The 21,002-nt window shown below is 33.6% G+C and overlaps 1 protein-coding gene across 1 annotated transcript in view; it reads right to left on the bottom strand.

Annotated features, from left to right (window-relative positions):
- The window catches only part of GFRAL (GDNF family receptor alpha like), a 66,327-nt gene that overhangs the window by 35,315 nt on the left and 10,010 nt on the right, over positions 1-21,002 (bottom strand). Inside the window, exons 4-6 of the mRNA XM_063098319.1 lie at positions 10,031-10,087; positions 8,861-9,191; positions 3,562-3,812 (exon numbers count right to left, since the gene is read on the bottom strand). Of these exons, the coding sequence (XP_062954389.1) occupies positions 3,562-3,812; positions 8,861-9,191; positions 10,031-10,087 (639 nt within the window). The remainder of the gene's footprint in view (positions 1-3,561; positions 3,813-8,860; positions 9,192-10,030; positions 10,088-21,002) is intronic.

The raw sequence follows: 21,002 nt of genomic DNA, 5'->3' as shown, positions 1-21,002 counted from the left end.
TTTGCCGAAGTCTAGTCCTGCACACAGGAACAGATGGGGGCTCTTTAGCATGTTTTCAAAGCTTAGTTCTGAGAACCACCAACAAGGTCTGACAAGGCTTTGAAGCATACTGAACAGACACACACTAGTTTTCTTTACCATTCACAAGGAGGAGTGCATAGCAGCCTCCGAGTCAGCCAGCCAGGGTCCCGACTGTGCCGTACCCAAGTGTAGAACCCTGGGCAAGCCATTTATTCGCTTAGCTTCCTTTTCCTCATGTGTAAAACTAAGAAGATAATAGCATCCAGCTCAGAATTGTTAAGAGAAAGCATGATTAAGTGTGAAAATGTGACAAAAAATTAGCACTCAATAAATATTAGTGACTCCATAATTATTTATAATTGTTATGACTGTCTAGGTCTTATAATATTATAATGGTTTTAATATTATATAATTAATAATTATAAAAATAATTATTACTATATAAGTAATTAATAATAATCATATAAATTAATATATAAATACAAATTATATATAACATATAATATATAACAATAATATGATAATATAATAATATATATAATATAGTATATAGTATATAGTATATAGTATATATGATATACTATATTATATAAATTAATTATAATTATAATTTTTCTAGTTAATTAATTATATTATATAATTACATAATATATAATTATAGTATATGTAAATTATATAATTAATCGATTAATTATATATATTGATTATATAATATAATTTATATGATATAAGTTATATTATATAATATAAATTAAAATATAAATAATTATTAATTCTATAAATAATTATTAATTGTACAATTATATAATGTTTTATAATATTATAATGTTTTTAAACTTCAGAGAACAACACAGTGAGTCATAATCAATTTAGTGGGTAGTAATCAGCAAAAAAAAAAAAAAAGAAATTAATAATACTTTCTTAAAAACAGAGTACATTGCACATATAAAGCTAATGTAAAATGTATTGCTTACTGTGGCCTATGGTCAAATAAGTTTGAGAAACAATGTGTCTAAGTTACATAAGTGTGACAAACTGAAAAACTTCCGTACCTGTCCTCTCAGGTTCACTCATTTATGCCCCTTTCAAGTAAAGTGAGCAGAAGCAAAATAGTTTTGGAAACATGCTGTAATGATGGATTTTCTTGAAAATGCATGAGTGCTGGGCTGCTGTGAGAAGTCAGGGGCAATGGTTCGAGACATCCTTCCTTCAAAAAATGCCCTTGTACTACTTTGGTAGATTTGAGGCAGGAGATAAGAGTTAGAACTAGCAAGGCCTAAGGGCTTGATTTTTGTTTTCGTTTGAAACTTTTCGTATTTATTCAAGTACTAAGAACTGTGACTGAAAGCCATTAAAGTTCCTTTAATTCAAAAATTCTGTCTCTTGAAATCCTATTTTTAGTAGGTAATATTTGAAGAGAAAACTTCCTAAAGTTTAGTCTTACTAGGTGAGTAAAGTGTAATAGTTTTGAATTCTCATTTTTCTAAAAGATTCATATGGTACTTTAATGATTATGTGTTTTTTAATGTCCATTTCTACCGCCTATCTGTATTTTTTGCTCTGTAAAGGTTATAGTAGCACAACACTATAAAAATCAAATACATTAATAATTAAAAATACATGGGAGAAAAACAGGTTTGTAACTAGAATTTGAAAACTTCAACTGACATTTTTAGGAAACTTACGCCCAAGAAACTGAGTGATTATTAACCTGTAGAATCTACATATTTTTATGCATACTATTTAATAAATATAGAGAAAGCAATTATAAATAACTGTTATCATGTAATAGTGTATATTGCTAATGGTTTAGTTTATTTGATTATTTAATATTTCCTGCTGTAATATTATGAACCACTCATATGAGTGCTTTTAGTTAAACAGAACTAAGTTTATCAGAGAGGAAGATTATTTAGAGAATATGACTGAACATGTACAACACTGCAGTTCTTCTGTTTGTATCATGATTTCAATTAAAATACAGCCGTAGTGCTAATTATAGAAACTAGGTATTCCAGAGAAAGCACTGTTGAAATCAAAATCATATGTGTATTACCTAGTATACAAGAGATCACAGTTTTAATCACATTGGCTAATATGTATCTCTTAAGTATCTGTAAAGAAAAGTAGAAAAAAATTAAAAATTAAAAATGCATGTGTATCTATGTGTGTGTGTGTGTGTGTGTGTGTGTGTTTGTGTGTGTGTGTGTGTGTATAAATCCATACTTGCAAAACATTTTCTATAAATATAAAGATCTGGTTTTCTATGAAACAGTAAAATTGATTTTTTTCCTCCTGGGCATGGTACCTGAAGGTTTGGTGGTTACAACTAGGGGCCTAGAGACTTGGGGAAATTTTGGGACATGGAGGTAGTGTGGACTAACCTTGAAGATGGATAATGGAGAGATTCTTAATTAGTACAGGATCATATCCTTAGGTTCTTTCTTTAAGAGTCATAGAAAAATCTCTCTTGACTAATTTGCTCATTTAAAAACTCTGGAAAAATTATTTTAATTCCCAATATCAATTTTCTTATCCCTATATTAAACAATAACTTCAGAAAATGTGTTTTCTATCTCATCACTGTAGGTTGATCAAGAGACATGTAAAAGACCAAGCAGAGAAAAAACTAAATTAGAGGGTAAATATATTTTACATAGGTTGGAACAGTCATGTATAGTAGGGTGTTCAGTTAACGACCCATGAATGAATCCTGTCTTGAATAGCCACATTCTTGTGTAATCTCCTCCCACAGTGATGCTGAGGTTGTCCATGTGACTTGATGTTTCTAATGGAATATGCACAAATGTGACAGTAGTAGACACTTGATAAATACCTGCACATTGGGGCTTAGACACTAAGAAATTTGGTGCTGCCCAAGAGTTTCAGGCTATACTGCTGAAGAGGTCACATGGAAGAGACCCATGCCATCTCAGTCAACGACTTTTGCTGAACACCATTTTGGGCCATCCAGCCTCAGTAGAGCCACCAGGTGACCATAGCTACATGAGTGACCCCATACAAGACCGTTGCATCCAGCTGAGCCAAGCCCAATACACAGAATTATGAGCAAATAAATGGTTATTGTTTTAAGCCGTTAAATTTGGGGGTGGTTTGTTACCCAGCAATAGATATATTCAGTTATCTGATCAGATATACCTTTTATGCTGTTGATATTGTAATCAATAAATGATAGTTATGAGTTACCTATCATATGAATTTTTAAAAAGTACCACTGTCTCATAAATGAGTAAAATAGCAAATACACAGAAAATAATAAGAAAAGAGATTTAAAAATGAAATAGCAAACACAAAATTGTCTTTATGAAGAGATTTTCTTTGCTGAATTACCTCTTTGTACTGTATAGTCAAAAATGATACATATACTTCTCTATATGAGGGTACTTCAAAAAGTTAATGGAAAAATTGAAATAGAATATAATACAAATTCTTCCACGAACTTTTTAAAGACCCCTCATTTGTATATATAAATGTATATATGTACATATAGAGAGAGAGAATTTCACTTGTGGAACTTACTGAAGCATGATTTTCTGTGAAGCATGTACTGGAAAATCTTGCACAAAGATTCTTCACTTTGTGTAACGGCCCTACAGGTACATTGCGCTTGAAGGACTGTTCCAAGGGTACCAATGTAAGCTGCTTTGCAGTCATCATTTCCTGAACAAGTGAGATCCTGTTTGCTTAAGGTGCTCATGCAGGTCTCATCTTCATGGCACTTTCTATTCACACGCCGCCAGCATTTTGACTGAAATGTCCTATAGCGCCTCCTAAAAAGAAATGGAATTAGCCTCTGATAATGTTATTTTACATTAACACATCTGATGCTCCTTCACCTAATGAAAGACTGATATAAAACAAAACACCTCCTAGATGCCAGCACATAGTTGAAAACTAAGTTTGTACATTCAAACATCCCAGTAGAGAGTGTGAAAGGAAAAAAAAGTAGAGAAACATTGTGAATTATTGTCCTTTTGTGATGAAAGACCGAGACTAAGTTTAGAACTCCCTGGATAGATTTTCCTTCATTACTAATTTTGTTTTATGCATTATGAACTACTTGTCAGATTTATTAGCAGTTTTTTTAAGCCAGATGTGGTTTTGTGGCTAGCATTTGGCCACCATCATACACCAAGTGATTTCAAATAGGGTTCTTGACCTTTCAAGCCGGTTTTCCCACAGGATGAGAGGTTATGTACTCTTTCTTAATATTATTAAGCAGACTAATTAGAATTTATGAAATGCTTTCACTGGCATTCACTGGCAGCAAGAGCTAATATAAAGCAAAACATTACAAGCTTATTTAATGACCAAGATAATTCATTGAAACTGCATCCATTCATAACTTTTCTCACTATGCATTTAATTCTTGCTGTAATAGCTTTCAATAAGTCTGGATAATGTCATTTTATTTTATGTTTTTAAACTTACAAAGTATGAAGATATTCTTCTCAATGGAACCAAGGATTAATATCTTCCAATTTACTATTTATTACGTAAAATAACTTTTTAACCCTTTCTTGAATAGCTTGCCATCAAATGTGCATAGAAGTCCTCTGAGTACATGTTTGTTATGAATTTATTTGACCACATGGTGCTACTCTGCTAAAAAGCCAAGAATCACCTTGTTTTCAATAATCTCATTTTAAGTCATCTTAAAGGATCAGCTTTTTAATACAATGGTGAAAATTAATCACATTTAAAAATTTATAATTAAGAAAATACTGCAAATTTCCTGCACATAGAACTCTGAGGCCAGGAGAACAAATATGTTCCTTTAATGTAATTAAGGGTTATATATAAAATGACATCTAAATATAAGTTTTGAAGGTATTGATTGTTATTTAGGAAGCTAATAGAGAATAAATCCATACCTAGATTCCATTTATTCCTTTTTAAATATGTGATATACTAAGTTTAAGTTGCATGATTTATCTACTCATTGAAGTTGTTTCATAGAGAAAAAATCATGAAATTTTGTCAAAAGGATGAACTAAAGAATACTTAGTTAAAATAAATAATACTTTGATATGCTAGATAAATAAATCATTTGAAATTAAAAATTTTAAATATGGTAAAAAATTTTGTGTTAATTTTTATTTTAAGTTGGAAATATTTTGATATACAGTATTTTCATTATCTTTATTTTCTTGAATTTTGCAATTTTAAATTTTGGTTTATTGTTCAAATACTAACATGTTTTAAAGTAATTTTTTTAAAGGAATTGAGTATTTTGTTTTATTTTTGTTATTAATTTCCAGTTACATTGTAAAATATAGGGGAATGTGGTCTATGTAATTTCTACAAATGGAATGTATTACATTTGCCTTTGTGACCTAATAATATATAGCCACATTTTGTAAATATTCCATACCACTTAAAATAAATGAGTATATTATGAAGATTTGCTTTTAAGAAGTAGTTAAAATATTTTCTAGGCAAATACTTGTTCACTACTTTTTTTAGTTCATGCATATGAAAATACAATACATTTTAAAAAATAAATTCCTGAACTTTTATAACTGGCAAAATATAATCTCACTTCTCAGTGGATATTGTCTTGGACAAAATTGAGTAAAGGAGTTTACATTTCCTTCTTTGGCTTTTTCAAAAAATAAAGTATCAAATCTTATCATGAATTGAGGAATCTGGACAGAAATTTTATTTTGAAACCCATGCGCCCTGAATTGACTGTGTACAGGCTCTTCTGCAAAAAATGTAAGTGATAAAGGGCTTAGCATCCTCACTAAAGTAGTTTTCCATTTGGAGATTTTTATTCATCTGAATTACATTAGCAATAATTTAATATAAATGCTGGAAATCTCCCTAAGGCAAAATTTGCTTGGAAATATGACAGGATTTGTCTTTTTGCTTTGACTACCCATACTGTATAATATTTCCATCACCTCTATAAAGTATTCATTAGGGACTATTTGCACACGATGAAAGGAAATTGAAGACACACAGTTCTTACTCTATGAACTTATCTAAGAAAGACATTACATAAGAAGAGATGTGTATATGTACATTAAAATATAAAAATTAGGTGCATGATATTCAAAAGAGGAGGGAAAGGAGATGACATCTTTTGTATGCCTTTCTTTTTCCAGACCCTGTACCCAACACTTTGGAGAGGTGATTAAACCTGGGAGTTCTTGTTGAGGAAAATCTTCAACTGTGTACCAGTCAGTCTGAGAAAGTGCTGATGCCAAGGGGAGGTTAATGCAGGAATGTGTGCTTCAGAGTCTACCACAGGGGTTTTCAAGGACCACGTAGCAGCAGATCCCATCACTTGCCATTAAGATACTTTATTTGATATAAAACCTCAGAAATATGCTCTGAATGTTGAGTGCAAATGACTGCAGGATAATGAGGTAGCATACCTAGGGCCCTGGAACTAGATCAGGCAAAGGTGGGTACTCATCTATGGAAATCTGGTATTTTTACAGAGATTGCTTTAAAAAAAAAAAAAAAAAAAAAAAAAAAAAAGGTTTCTCTGGCCAGCTGATTAAAATATTATTAGGTTTCATTGTTAGTGTAGATAGATGTTAGGTAGGTAGGTAGATAGATAGAAATAGCGTATTTGGGATATGAGAAAAGTAGTGTAATTGAACATGTTTGCCATATTTCATTGATTTTAGGCAATACCATTATTTCATGTACAACAAAAAACACTTGGCAATTAAATTACGACGAATATTGCCATTGACCTTAAGACTCATTCCAAATATGTCAGAGATGTTAAAATGTGTAAAAAATTTACATTTTAGGATCAATGAAATATATACTATTTTACTAATAAGGAGATGATAAATAAGTTTTTAAAACTAAATTGCATTATAAAAATTATTAACTTTATTCTTCACTCAAGAGAAATAAGATTAGTAGACGTTAAAATAACTGATACTCATTTGTATGACAAGAGCCTCAAATAAAATTTTCTGAAGAACCTTGATGTCCTATATGATAAGTTGAAGCAATATGTCAATGATCTAGCACTTCACTTAGATCTTTACTTTTTTGTGTGTGTTGAAAGCGTGTTATAGGGAGGCAGTAACTTTTTTGACAAATGTTTACAAAGTCTGAAACTACTTTCCAAGTTAGAATGAGTAGAGTAAGAGAGTGGAGATAGTTAAAAAGCTAAAAGAGAGCAGTTTACCAGGAACCTTCAAGAAGTTGATACCATTAAATCTTTTAGTTTTTTTTTGCAGTGATTGAAGCAAGGTGACAAGTATGACAAACCTTGCTAGAGCTACCACACACTGAGCTACTCCACCATACTTAATGTTTATTTTGATCTTTACATGAATTTTATATATATGAAGTTTTATTCATTTGAATGAAATTAAGTAAAACAGTCCCTGATAGAAGGCACTGGAGAAGTGAATTAATGTGAAGATTTACTCAAAAAAGAAGCAAAAAATGAATCCAAAATTTATATGATATAATGTTGGTTATTCATAAACTCCTTTGACATAACATCTATGTTACAAATATTTTTGACTCATTAGATTTATTCAGTATTCTCATTCCTTCCTGCATCTTCTTTTTTTGTCCTAAAGGGTCCACTTAAGTGTGGATTTCTGGCCATGCCAAAAACAAATTCATCTTGAATATACAACAGAATGTATTAATGAAGATCCGGTGTGGAAAATAAAAACCCGGAGAGTGTTGGACTAAATTTATGGTTCCCAAAATTAGGTTACCTGTATAGGTACACTCTAGTCTCAGCTATCAAAATCCTCCAGTACTTCTCCTTTTTACTTGAGTAAAGGCCAAAGTTCTTACAGTGCCCCTTAAGGTCCTAGGTGATCTAGGCCTGCCTGTCCCCACCCAGTTCAATCTCTAACCTCATCCCTGTTACTCTCCCCCTCGTACACTCTACTCTCACTTCTTTTTGAACATGCCATGCACATTTCTTCCTCAGCACTGGCTGGACCATTTACTGGGTTCTCTTCTCTCCGGTACTTACTGAGAGAGGCCCATTCCTTCCCTTCTCCTATACAGTGAAATGCTTCCTGGTGGGACCACCCATTTACATTGCAACTCTTTTAGCCCATTCACAATCCCCTTTATTCTGTTCTGTTTTTGTTAAATCTCCACAGCATTTATTACCTTATAATATCAGATACATTTTCCTTATTTATTAATTATCTCTCCCCACTAGAATATAAGCTCCACAGGACAGGCATTTGTGTCTCTTATTCACGGATGCCTAGAGTGGTAGTAGGTACATGATAAATTTTTTTTGAATGAACATGTAGATGACTAACATTACTCCACTGAGAATCAAGGATGTGAGGTTGGGAAAGGAGAATGGATACATTTCTGACATTATGGCATACATGCGTGCTGGGGATATACAAACTATACTCAAGCTACCTCCTCTATCCTGATCTCCAGCCTAAGACAGAAGGGATTTATTTTGAAATCAGAAGAGTCATCTAGCCAAAATTCTATGATTTTTAACAGCCTTATATAATCACACCAAAAAAATAAAAAGTTGATATACAAGCCAGGTTTATTAACCGATTCATTAGTCTAACTTGAATATATAATTTTAATAATGCTATTTCATGGCTACTAAATCCTGACATACTGAATTTCTTTATTCCAAAAACCTATTCTGCATTTGCATTTCAAAAAAGGATACTACACATGTACCACAGATCCAAACATATGAATTGTCTGGCTTTATTGACACCATGTTGGATAATGGTGGGAACTCTAGCTAATGTAATGAAATCAAGTGTTAGGACTGGACTGTAACAAATAAGGTGCCGAAATAAGAAAGTACAGTATGTGTGTTTTTACTCACCTGCATAATTCATCATTTCGGCAGCTGTGAATTACATCGAGGCAAGTAGGGGGTGGAACTATGTTCACTGCACATGGCTTGCTGTGAAGAGCTTCTCTGGACTGCTGACAAGGTGTATCATATTGAGCACAGTCACAAAAAGCCAACATCTGGGCAATGTTAAAAGGCATATTTTGATAGAAGAACCGTATGGCTGCTTGGCAGTGTTTCACATCACACAGATTTCCATTTGGTGAGCAAGCTTTAAGGTAAGCGGCCAACTGTGCATTACAGACCACATCCCCTACACACGCCTCTGCCACTTCCAAACAGGACAGGATCCCTTTGAGTCCTGAAAGCAATGATATGCCCAGGTCATGGAAAAGTAAACACAAAGCTGTACCTACAGAATCTACAAAACACTGTGAGAGTCTATGAATTGGTATCCAAGGTGTACCAATGTGCTATTTTTGGCAAACATTGCTTTTTTTTTTTTTAGCGTAAGTATGAATTTACTGGGACCTGAATAGTAGGTTATTTGGATCATCTTTCACCTGTACTGGATATGTTTTGTGATCCAGAGTGATGGGAAATGTATAGGGCCAAAACTGAGCTGAAGGAAAGATCTCTGAGTCCAAGTTTTTCAAATGTAAACAATAAATCTTCAGAAATTGCATTTGGACTGTATAGTTTATGGTGAGTTCATTGGCTCAAGTCAAAATGATTCTTGTTCTGTTTCACTTTTTTTGGGGGGGATGTATGGAGAATGTTGAATAAAGGCCCTACATTGTTATCCTAACGTGTAAAGATGTTCACATTCTGGAAAACAAAGGTATGTGAGAATGCTCCCCCCCCCACCACATGCATACACAAAAACAGTTAGTTCTAAATGATTTAATCTATGTGATCAAAATATCCATGAAATTTAATCAACATCTAGAATTTAGTTCTAATTGTAAAGTATTCTTCAGCACATCCATAAATTGATGATGAATGGACAAAGCAGTTGCTTTGATATGTCATTCGTGGAAGAAATGTAGTGTAATTTTGTTACATTTTGTTATATTAGAACTGTTAAACCACACAATTTATTTTGTATTGGCATATCTTTAAGAAGCCTGGCAACTACATTTTAAATTATACTGTCTAGTATTTGCAATGCATATCAAAATTATAACTTAAACACATTACCACGATGGGAAAGAGTACTTATATTCCATTTGAATTTATTATTCTCTTTCATGTTATCTAGAAGGAAAACAAAGAAAGTTTGTATTATTGAACGATTTTCTAAATTTCCTAGGAGTGTGGGCTACATTTTTAAATGAGTAATCAAGCAAAAATGCGTACAAACTCATGTAACACTTACTTAACCCTTGGTATTCAAAATTAGGTAGAGATGAAGAAAAATAAACCTCTGAAATATCATTCAACTGTGTTAAACAGCCCTGCTCTGAGGATTTAGTTACTTGAAGATTTAAACAAATGCTAATGACTAGACCATGTGCACTGAAGTAAACAAAGCCTGTCTGGGGAGAAAGAACAGAAGGAATATTGTCTGAACCAAAAAAAAAAAAAAAAAGAGTTCTTAGGATTTGTAATTATAGAATTGGAAAATCTTGTCGATGGAAGTGAACTCAGTGGCCATCTAATTCTAAAAACTTTCGTTCAAGAAACATTGGTTGAGTCCCTACTATGTTCCAGGTGACATACTGAAGCTGCAAATCTGCAGTCCCTGTCGTCCAGCATCTTACAACCTGGTAGGAAATACAGACATACAAACCAAAGCCAAAATAAAATGTAAGGAGCACTAATACACATATGCATAAAGTGGTAGGAGAATAGTATGATCAGATTTTCAAGTGAAAATTAAATTTTGCCATTGGCTATTAAGATATTAATTTTTGTCATGTCATAAATATTCCCCTGTGATTAAGTTTGAACCTACCTGGGCTGTCTGTTTATATTACCTATCTGCCAGTCTACTGCAAGTATATGATGGTACAATCAGAAGAATTCTTCCTGCTCTTAGGTGTGTCACAGCCTTTCCAGACTCCCTGTATTTCCCCAGCTGTTCTCACTATACATAGTTTTTCATTTTCTATTGATCGAGTCTCAGCTAAAGAATCACTGTTTCTTCTTGAGTTCACTCTCCTGTCTCCCTGAGGAAGATTTAGATGTTCCAACTTCCATACTGCTATTCTATATGGAGTGAAATCTCAATAAACATATCTCAGTGGGTTATATAGCTTTTGCAACAGACACAAAAGTCTAGGCTAGCCATTCTATTATGTATTAATACCTCTGCACTGGAATTGATGGGTAAGGCATGCTACTGAATAAAACATGTCTAAGAGACTACCCTTAAGACAAAAATAAAACTGACAACTCACTGATATAAACCATTTGTGTCCCCCCTCACCTCAGCCCCCAAATTCATATGTTGAAGCCCTAACCCCAGCGTGGCTATGTTGGAGATGGTGTCCTTAAGGAAGTAATTAAGGTTAAATGAGGTCATAAAAGTGGCCCTGAACTGATAGGATTGGTATTCTTATAAGAGGAGACATCAGAGAGCTCTCCAGTGTGTGTGCGCACTCTCTCTCTCTCAGCACAAATCAAGGAAAGGTTATGTGAGGACATAGTAAGAAAGTGACTGGCTATCTACAAGCCATGAAGAGAGGAGTCCTTAGAAGGAACAGACCCTGCTGGACCTTGATCTGGGACTTCCAGCCTCCAGAACTGTGAGAAAATAAAAGTTCTATTTATTAAGCCACCCAGCCATGGTAATTTGTTATGGTAATTATTACCAACAGAACCAAACAGTTATTTTTTAGAATGGGAAAATAAATTCTATCTTGTATACTATTTTTATATGCTATGAGTAATGTATTGTAATAAATTCTCTACACATTAAATGCTAATTTCACATAGATGTATGTAAATGTAAGTAAACACTAACTTCACTCTCTGTTATGAAATGAATGTTTGTGCTCTTCCCCACCCCCATGATATATGTGATACAAGGGTACTTCAAAAAGTTCATGGAAAGATTCGTATTGTCCTTCAATTCTATTTTTCCACAAATTTTTTGAAGTACCTTTGAACATACACACACACACACACACACACACACACACACACACACACACACACACACCTTTTTTTCCTAGAGGATATTTTAAACAGTAGCTTAATTAACAAAGAGGAGCCAAAGGGCAGTATGTCATAAAAGTAAATAGAAGTACCAACCAGGCCTACATCTAAGTTACAAAATTATATACAAATGCATCCAAAAATACACAATGTTCCCTCAATATACTCTAACATCTTACATTAGAATCAGAATCACTTCTATATATCTTATCTCCCTTAATGTAATCCTATCAGAAACTAAATTCATGTAAATATTTTAATTTAAATTTTATAATCTGATAAAAACATGCCCATCATAGGCTAATAGACAAAGATGATTCTATAAAATGATTAAGCAAATTAGATGCAATAGATTTCTTTTTCAGAGGCTATGCACCAAGATCTAAGGCAGAAGAAGATCCGCAAAGGAGACTGAAAAGGATCAGACAAGGAGGAAAAGTAGGAGTGTGATGTCTTGGAAGTCTGGCTTTTCCCCAACTTTGTTTCCCTAAAGCTCTTGCTAGTGGATGCTGCCCACTTCCCACATAGAACAAACCACGGTATTATTAAAGAGTGTTCATTTCTACTTTCTCAGCTTTGCAGCTTCCAAAACATTAATTATTCACCTTTCTTTATTCACAATTCTCCTTCACTGAATTTTGTGCTATCATGTTGTGCCTCTTCTATTCTGTTGTCAAATACTAGCCACAAAGTCTTGCCCTAATATTCATCATTGACTTAGGTATTGTGTCAATATTCTCCTCCACCTGCAATCTTGCCATTGTGCTAGGATACTTCTATGTCCTTTGGAAAAAAATATCTACCACCCTTACTTCACAATTCCTTAACTATAGCTCCTATGATCTTTACCTACACACCAACAATGCCACACCAGTGTTCAAACTTTAGATCTGACATTAACTTGAACTTCTCTCTCTCTCTCAGTTATAAATGTCAATTATCCTACTACCTTTTTCCAAAAACTTCACATCCTTGATCATTTCTACTGTACTTATACCACCAGAATTTTCATCTTTATATTTTCTTCCAATCTTGAATCATCTCCTAAATTCACTGACACTTTCAGCCTAGATCTCACATTCTAACAGATGAACAGTTTCTTATCATCACTGCCTCCTTGTTTCTTTTTCTTTCCACTGCTTCCCTGGAAAAATGACAGCCCTATGAAATTTTACAGTGTGTTTTTCAGCTCACACATTTACACTTCTGTTTTCTTGTAAAAAAAAAAAAAATCACATGATCATGCAAACTAGTATCCTCACAAATTGAAAAAATAATAGTCCCCAATTTTCTTCTACTATACATGATTTCAGATGTCACCAGACATTATACCTTCACCTAGAGCTACATATCTTACCATTTCCTTAATCATTCTCATATGATGACCTTGACCTATATTTTATGCAGAAAGTAGAGCCTTCAATTGAGAACCTTTTAAGCTGGAGGACAGTGCTGGAAAAATGGCATGCGGGACCCATGAAAGAAGGCACTATATCTTGTTCTCTTAAATTTCCACTCAATAACACAGTAAATACATTTGAAAGAATATTGGATGGATATCATTCACCATTTAATCCCCGCATAATCAATTTTTACCACCCTATGTAAAGCATTCCCATCATCACATAGACTTTATTTTTCTCATCTTAAAAAAACAATCCCTCTCTTTACCCCCATTTCTTTCTCCAGGTATTGCCATTTCTCTCTTCTTTACAGCAACATTCCTTAAAAGAAACGTCTCTATTTTCTGGCTCCAGTTTTCCTTCTCCTATTCCCTGTGTACTCTCACAGTTCCACCTCGAATCCTGCCCTTGTGCTTGTCACTCCACAGAAACTGTTCTTATCAAGATCATTCATCACCTCCACATTGCCAAATGCAGTAATTGATTCATATTCCGTAATTTCTCCATCGTGTCATTTGATCTTTCACCCCTCCTTGTAACACTTTCTTCACTCGGCTTCCTGCTGCTGCTGTGCCTTCCTGCTTTACCCTGTCTCACTGGCAGGTCCTTCTTTTTCACTGCTTCTTTGTCTTCTTCTCCCATACCAGTGAATGTAGAAATATCCTAGAAATCAACCCGTGCTTTCTCTTTTATCCATCTACTAATATCAAAATATATTTGGAATCTGATATCGTCTCACCCTGCTACCACACTGGCCCAGGACACCATGTACTTCTTTGTCAATCTCATCTAGTCCCATGGCCTTATTTACCATCTATGAGTAAATAACCCCCCCCCACCCATTATCTCTATTGCACAGATCTCACTTCTATACACCATATATAAAACTTAGACATAAATTCCATATATGGAGCTTTCTACTTGATATTTTCACTTGGATAACTAATAAATATTTTAAACTTAAAATATACAACTGGCTTCTGACTTCTCTGTCCCCCACTAAAGCCTCCTCTTCCGGGAGCTGTTAATGAAAGTAATGGCAACCACATTCTTCTAAGTACTGATGACAAACACTTTAGAGTCAACTTTGATTCATTTATTTTTCTTGCATTCCCATATGATCCATTAATATCAAACTATATCCAGAATCTGACATCTTCCCACACTAGTCCTTCATCGTATATTTGCTGCATCATTACAAAAGTCTCCTAACTGGTCTTTCTACTTCAGCCTTTTCTTCGCTTCAGTCAATTGTCAACGCAAAAGCCATAATTTTACTATCGAAGATAAAACTCAGACTATGACACTCCCCTGACCAAAATCCTTCAGTAGTTTCCTTTATTACTCAGATTAAGAGACAAACGTTTTGAAATGACATACAAAGCCCTATGTGATCTTGCTCCCTGTTATATTTCTGATTTCATCTCCTACATCTCTCTCCCTTGTTCTCTCAACTCTAGCTATGTGTTTTCTTTGCTGTTCCTCAAACCTCCAGTCATATCCACAGCTCAGGACTTTTAAATTTACTGTGTTTTTTTCTTCCCCCCTGCCTTGCATGCTCTTTCCCCAGATATCCACAGGGCTCATTCTCTTGTCTCTTTTAATCTTTACTTAAACATGAATTTTTTTCAAAGCACGTTTCTGGCCATCTTATTATAAGTACAAACGACCCACTCAGACCTCTTTTGCCTTACCTTCTTTATTTTCCTCCTTAGCACTTATTGCTGTTTATATATTTAAAAAAAAATTTGTAGTCATCTGTTAATTTCCTCTTTGTCCCCATACTGGATGCTGTGGTGCACCATTAAGATCCCCTCAGTAATTTGGGCACTCATTTCCTCATCTGCTGGGAGTATTGTTGGGCTCACACCGGTCTTCTTTCAGGCATTCCCTTCACGCAGAGAAGTTGTTACACCAGGTTAACACTCAATAAATATATTTGAAAGAATATTGGGCTTCCCAAGGAAATAGCTCATATCTAATACTGGTCCACGTGAGTGAGGGGTATAAAGGACCAGCTCCCTTGCCTCAATGGGAAACGCCTCTGAAAGGCCATCCCAGGTCCAAATCTCCCTGTGGAAATAATTAAGCTCTTTGTGCAATTGTATTGCATTTCAGCTTTCCCCTCCATCTAATCTTCTATGGAGCTTTGTTACTGAGCACTGACCCCAATACTTTTTCTGTGTGTGAACTTCTGTCTCAGAGTCTCATTTCCAAGAAAACTGACACAAGATATTCCTTAACTTATAGAGTGTAAGCTCCTAGAGAGCAGAGATTTTTGTTTGTTTTGTTCATTCCTTTATTCTTAGAGCTTAGAACATGGCTTAGGACATGGTAGTTACTCAATGTAAATAAGTGATTGTTACCACATTTTATCTGTTTCTTTAGTTTTTTAAATCCCCTAAAAGACAGTAAGCTCCTTTAATGAAGGACAGGTTTTTTTTTTTTTTTTAATATTGTACTGCATAGAATCTAGTACACTGTAAATGTCTCATAAGTGTTTGTTCCATGAATGAATAAAATTAACATTATGCCAAAATTTTAAGATACTTTGCCTCATTCTTCATAATCAGTTTTGGACACATTTTTGGAATTGAGTGTTTTTCATTTTAATTTTCTAAAAGAAACACAAGCAGATACGACAGAGTCAGAATCAGAAATTAAATGTTCTTTAGTTAATTCATATTTGTGATTATACTTAAGGTTTCTAAATTCTTCTTTCAAATACTAACCTGAAACAATGTACCGATTGATTCCATCCCCATCATCTTCACTGAAGGCTGGAACTTGATTTATTTGAGAATCCTGTATACAAATATCTTCAAACAAACTTTTCCAAATTTCAATGCAGTCTACTTTTGAAGGGTCACCACATTGACAATTCCACAAAATCGTTTCTTTCAAACTTTCTCTTAATGCTGCACATAGTTGGCCTCCGTCAAGGGTCTTGCATTGTTGTGTTTCTCTCCCACAGGCTTTTTTAAAATTCTCATATAACAAAGCACAATGTTCAGATTGCTGGCATACCTGTGCTGCAATGACACAGTCACTCTTTTTTCTAGCCATTAATGATGTATCTTTTTGATGGAACCATTGTGTGATACTTGATTGTGAAACCAAATCTGAGGACAGTGATGATTCTTCTATAAATAAAGGAATGACTAAAAAATAAATGAATTTATTTACTTATGACCTTTCAGTATGTTCTTTAAAAGTGTGTAGACAAATTTTTATAACTATTTCATTATTATTTTCATAAACCTTTGAAAAAGTATTTTAAGAGAGCCATTACAAATGATTTTAAATTTTTAAATATTGAGACAAAAACCACTGATAATTTATGGTTGGTGTAACCACATAATATGACTGCTTATTTTCTTTTAGTGACATTTTGTCCTTATTTATTTTTCTTTACATTACATTTTGATGATTGATAGAAATCAGGTTTGATTTAAAATATAACCCATTATTTCTGATGTAAATTTTTATGAATCTTCATTTTGTCTTGAGAATGTACATTTACTAAAGTGTTTCTCAACCTTTTTAAAATTACTTTTTCCTTAAGAAGACTTTTTAGAACTTTTTTTCCTAATTCCCCTACTCCCTCATGAAATTTTAATTCCACAGATATATTGTATACCTATTTAGGGCCTGTAAGAATATGTACATCAGTAACTTATACAGAGTAGAGATTCTTTTTGTCCACCTCCAAGTACCAATTTTTACCCCTCGATGGTTGTATTGCCCTCATTGAGAACACATGTCCCACTGGATAGATCTAAAAAGCTCAGAATCATAAATTTTATGGAAAGAAGGTAAGAAAATAATTTCAATATAAGACTCTGTGTAAGCTTAACACAAGCTTTCAGAAGTATATTGTCTACTTCTACAATGTCTTGTCTTCCTCTGAGGCACTTCACGAGGGCCTCTAGAGTAAAAACTTTCTTGATCTTAACTCTTCCTTTAGCCAAAGTCATTTTTTTCTTTGGGAGTACCTTGCGCTTCTTGTTTGTTCGTTTAATTTTTTTTTTTTTTTTATTAAATGAGTATTCCTTATACCTTAGTTTTTTTAAAAAAATGCCTAAGACACAAGATAAAGATAATATTACCAATTTCATAATATGAAAATGTTTACTTATAATCTGCTATGGCACTCTTATAAGCACTGTGAGTTGTAGCTTTTGTAGTGCATGTGTTTTGAAACACACACTAGTATAGCATTTTGCACATTTCTCAAACAACAGTTCACAATGAATTGTGTTAGTTCTATTGTGCTCCTCTATAGAACAGAAACCATCTCTTGTATCCCTAATAGCTAGTATGTCCAGGCATCAATGAAGAGGATGTATATAAATGAATGCTGTCCTCATATAATTAGCTCTCTTATATTGGTAATTATAAGTTTTGGAATAAGCTGTAGATCTGCCTAAATATCTATGTATTTTACTATACATACATAAAAATCTAAGTTTATATATATATATGAAATAAGCTAGTCCAAATTAAATAATCTGGTTAAATGTTAATTTTACTCTATGCTGTCAGCTAATCAAAAGCAGAGATTATCTTATCCATCTTTATGTTCCCCAGCCTTTATACAATGTCTATACATGTTAACCTAACATTAAATATTTTATAAATGGTACCTGATTTAGATGCTCAAAATATGTTAAATGAATTAAAAATATTTACATTATATACTTATTGACAATTTGGTAAGTGTCAAACACTGTATTGAGTGATTTAGCCTTTTTTAAAAAAAGAAGTGCCAAAGATGAATTTTCTCAAGAATGGAAAAGTGTATGCCTAAATGCTGAGGAATGTTTTGAGAATGTAAAGGAGAGAGAGGTCACGTCTTATTGGAGTGAAGATCAAAGTGTTTATGGAAGATACTGCACTTGAGGTAGAGTGAATGGTAAGATTTCAGTGATCATTTCCTTTCTTAATCTAAGCTGAATTTTAAGTGATCACCTGAATATTCTTTGTAAACAAAACCATGTCAGGTCCATCATGAAGCACATTTGTGAGATCTCTTAGGTCTTCTCTAGGTCTTGTCCATATGGGACTCTCATTGACTATAAGATTTTTCAGCATTTGGCTGGTTTATTAATATTTCCACGTAGTAGCAATTAGTAAATTTCTATTGAGGAAAATGGTTTTAGTATGTGAATTGATTTGAATTTTCCTGCTTTAAATATGTACATACCTGTTGACTGGTAACAATATTTTATCAAAACTAGGTATGATTAAATGGTTATCAAGATAGAAATTGTCTTACCGTTTTGAAACAAAATTTAATAAATATTTTAATAAGCATTTCAACATGCTTACATTTCAGCCTACTTCAATCTAACGCTAGTAAAGACCTACTAATGGGCAAACTAATGTCATTTTCAGTTCTGTCCTATTTGACTTCTCAGCTTTTGAAATTATTGATAATTTTCTCTGTGTTCTCTCTTTCATTGACTTCAAGAATTCTGCTTATAGTAGTTTCTTTTCCTGTCTTTAAAAACTTCTTTCTGGTTTCTTCAACTAGATCATAAAATTGTTCTAAAAATACTTTTCTTATCAATTTATGTCCTTTCCTTGCCTTTCTTATTGTCCTTCTTGTTTTTATCTACTTATAAACCTCTGATTCCAAAATCTGTCTCTATTTCAGATTTCTCTCCTCACCTCAAGATCCCTGCTTCCAAATGCTAGCTAGATAAGATATGTTCCTTTACTTCCTTTTTTTTTTAAACTATTTTTTCCCCATGGGAAACATAAAAAAATATATATTAACATTCCTAAACTGAATATTCCAAATTATGCTTCAGATGCAATGTTTATGGAATACAACTTACTGCTTTTGTCCCAATCCTGTACTTTCTTCTTTATTTCTTGTCTCAGTGCACAGCAATACCCTTGTCCCAAGCCAGCAACCTGGATATCATGCTTAATATATTTCACAGTCATATCCAACTGGTCACCAATTTCTATCAATTATAATTTATAAATATACCTTAAATATGTCTTCTTATAATTCTCAGGACCAATGAGTTAGTTTAGGCATGCATCAACTCTCCCAATTTATTTCAATGGCTTTTAAACTGAGATCTCTGGCCTGTATCTTTCTCTCCCCTCCTTTCCATCTTCTGCATTACTGCCAATGATATCTTTTGAAAAGCTGATTTTGCATTCCTCTGTTTAGAATACATAATGACTCCCCTTAACAACACTTTGCAATCTAATCTCTTTAGCAAGATATGTAAATTCAGCTTTCCTCCTTTTTATAAACATCTGGGTTCTTTCCAATGTCATCTCCTAATACTTCTCCATTCTACAATCCAGCTTAACAAAGGCTTTGTTGCTCCCCAAATGCTGCTTCATTGTATTTCTTGTTTGAAAACATCCATTTTGTTTTGCCTTCCTACTGAACCCAGCTCACCCTAAAAGGCTCAAGTCTGTCGATTCTGTGAAGTCTTCTGAGTCACCATTATTTCTTCCTCTATGACTTCAAGTATTTGCACGTGTGTGTCTGTGTAAGCATATCATGTAGCATGTATCACATTGTATGCATGATATTTGGCAATTATCACTTTAATTAAGAATTGAGATCACACAAAATATGTTCTCTGATGATACTGGAATTAAACTAGAAATCAATAAGGAAGATATCTGGGAAATCTTAGACATTTAGAAATTAAACAACAACCTTCTAAATAAACCATGAGTCAAAGCAGAAGTCACAAGGGAAAGGAGAAAATATTTTAAATTGAACAAAAATTAAAACACACAAGGGCCAGCCCCATGGCGCACTCGGGAGAGTGCAGTGCTTGGGAGCGCAGCGGCGCTCCCGCAGCGGGTTCAGATCCTATATAGGGATGGCCAGTGCACTCACTGGCTGAGCGCGGTGCGGATGACACCAAGCCAAGGGTTGCGATCCCCTTACCAGTCACAAAAAGACATAAAAAAAAAAAACCACACAAAAAATTTTGGATGTAGCTAAAACAGTACTTGGAAGGCAATTCATAGTATTAAATGCTTATGTAAGAAAAGCAGAAAATCTCAAATTAGTGATCCAAGCTTTTATCTTAAGAAACCATGAAATGAAGAGAAACTTAAATACAACACACACACCAAAAAGAAGTAATAAACAGCAAAATCAAAAAAGAGAAAAAGAGAGCAAGAGAGAAGACACAAATTACCAGTATCTGAATAAGAGAGAATATTACAACTCCTACAGAGATTAAAAAGGACAATTAGGGAATATTAGGATCAACTTAGTAGAGAGAAAGAAGTAAAAAAAAAGAAAGAGTAAAATGGAAACTCAAAATAAAATTCCAACATAAATCTAGCAAATGGATGACACAAATTATCAAAGCTCACTCAAGAAGAAATAGGTAACTAGAATAGTTCTACAACAATTAAACACGTTAAGTTTATATTTTAAAAATTTCCAATGAAAAATGGCCCAGATATCTTCACTGCTTAATTAGACTCATCATTTAATAAAGAAATAATGTTATTTTTTGTATAGTGTTTCAGAATATAAAAGAGGAGGAAATGCATCCAAATTTATTTTAAAAGTCCACTATTATCCAGATAACAAAACCAGACCAAGATAT

The sequence above is a fragment of the Cynocephalus volans genome, chromosome 5, assembly GCF_027409185.1.
Source record: "Cynocephalus volans isolate mCynVol1 chromosome 5, mCynVol1.pri, whole genome shotgun sequence".
NCBI classification, from domain to species: Eukaryota; Metazoa; Chordata; class Mammalia; order Dermoptera; family Cynocephalidae; genus Cynocephalus; species Cynocephalus volans.
This window is presented reverse-complemented; position numbering and strand designations above follow the sequence as displayed.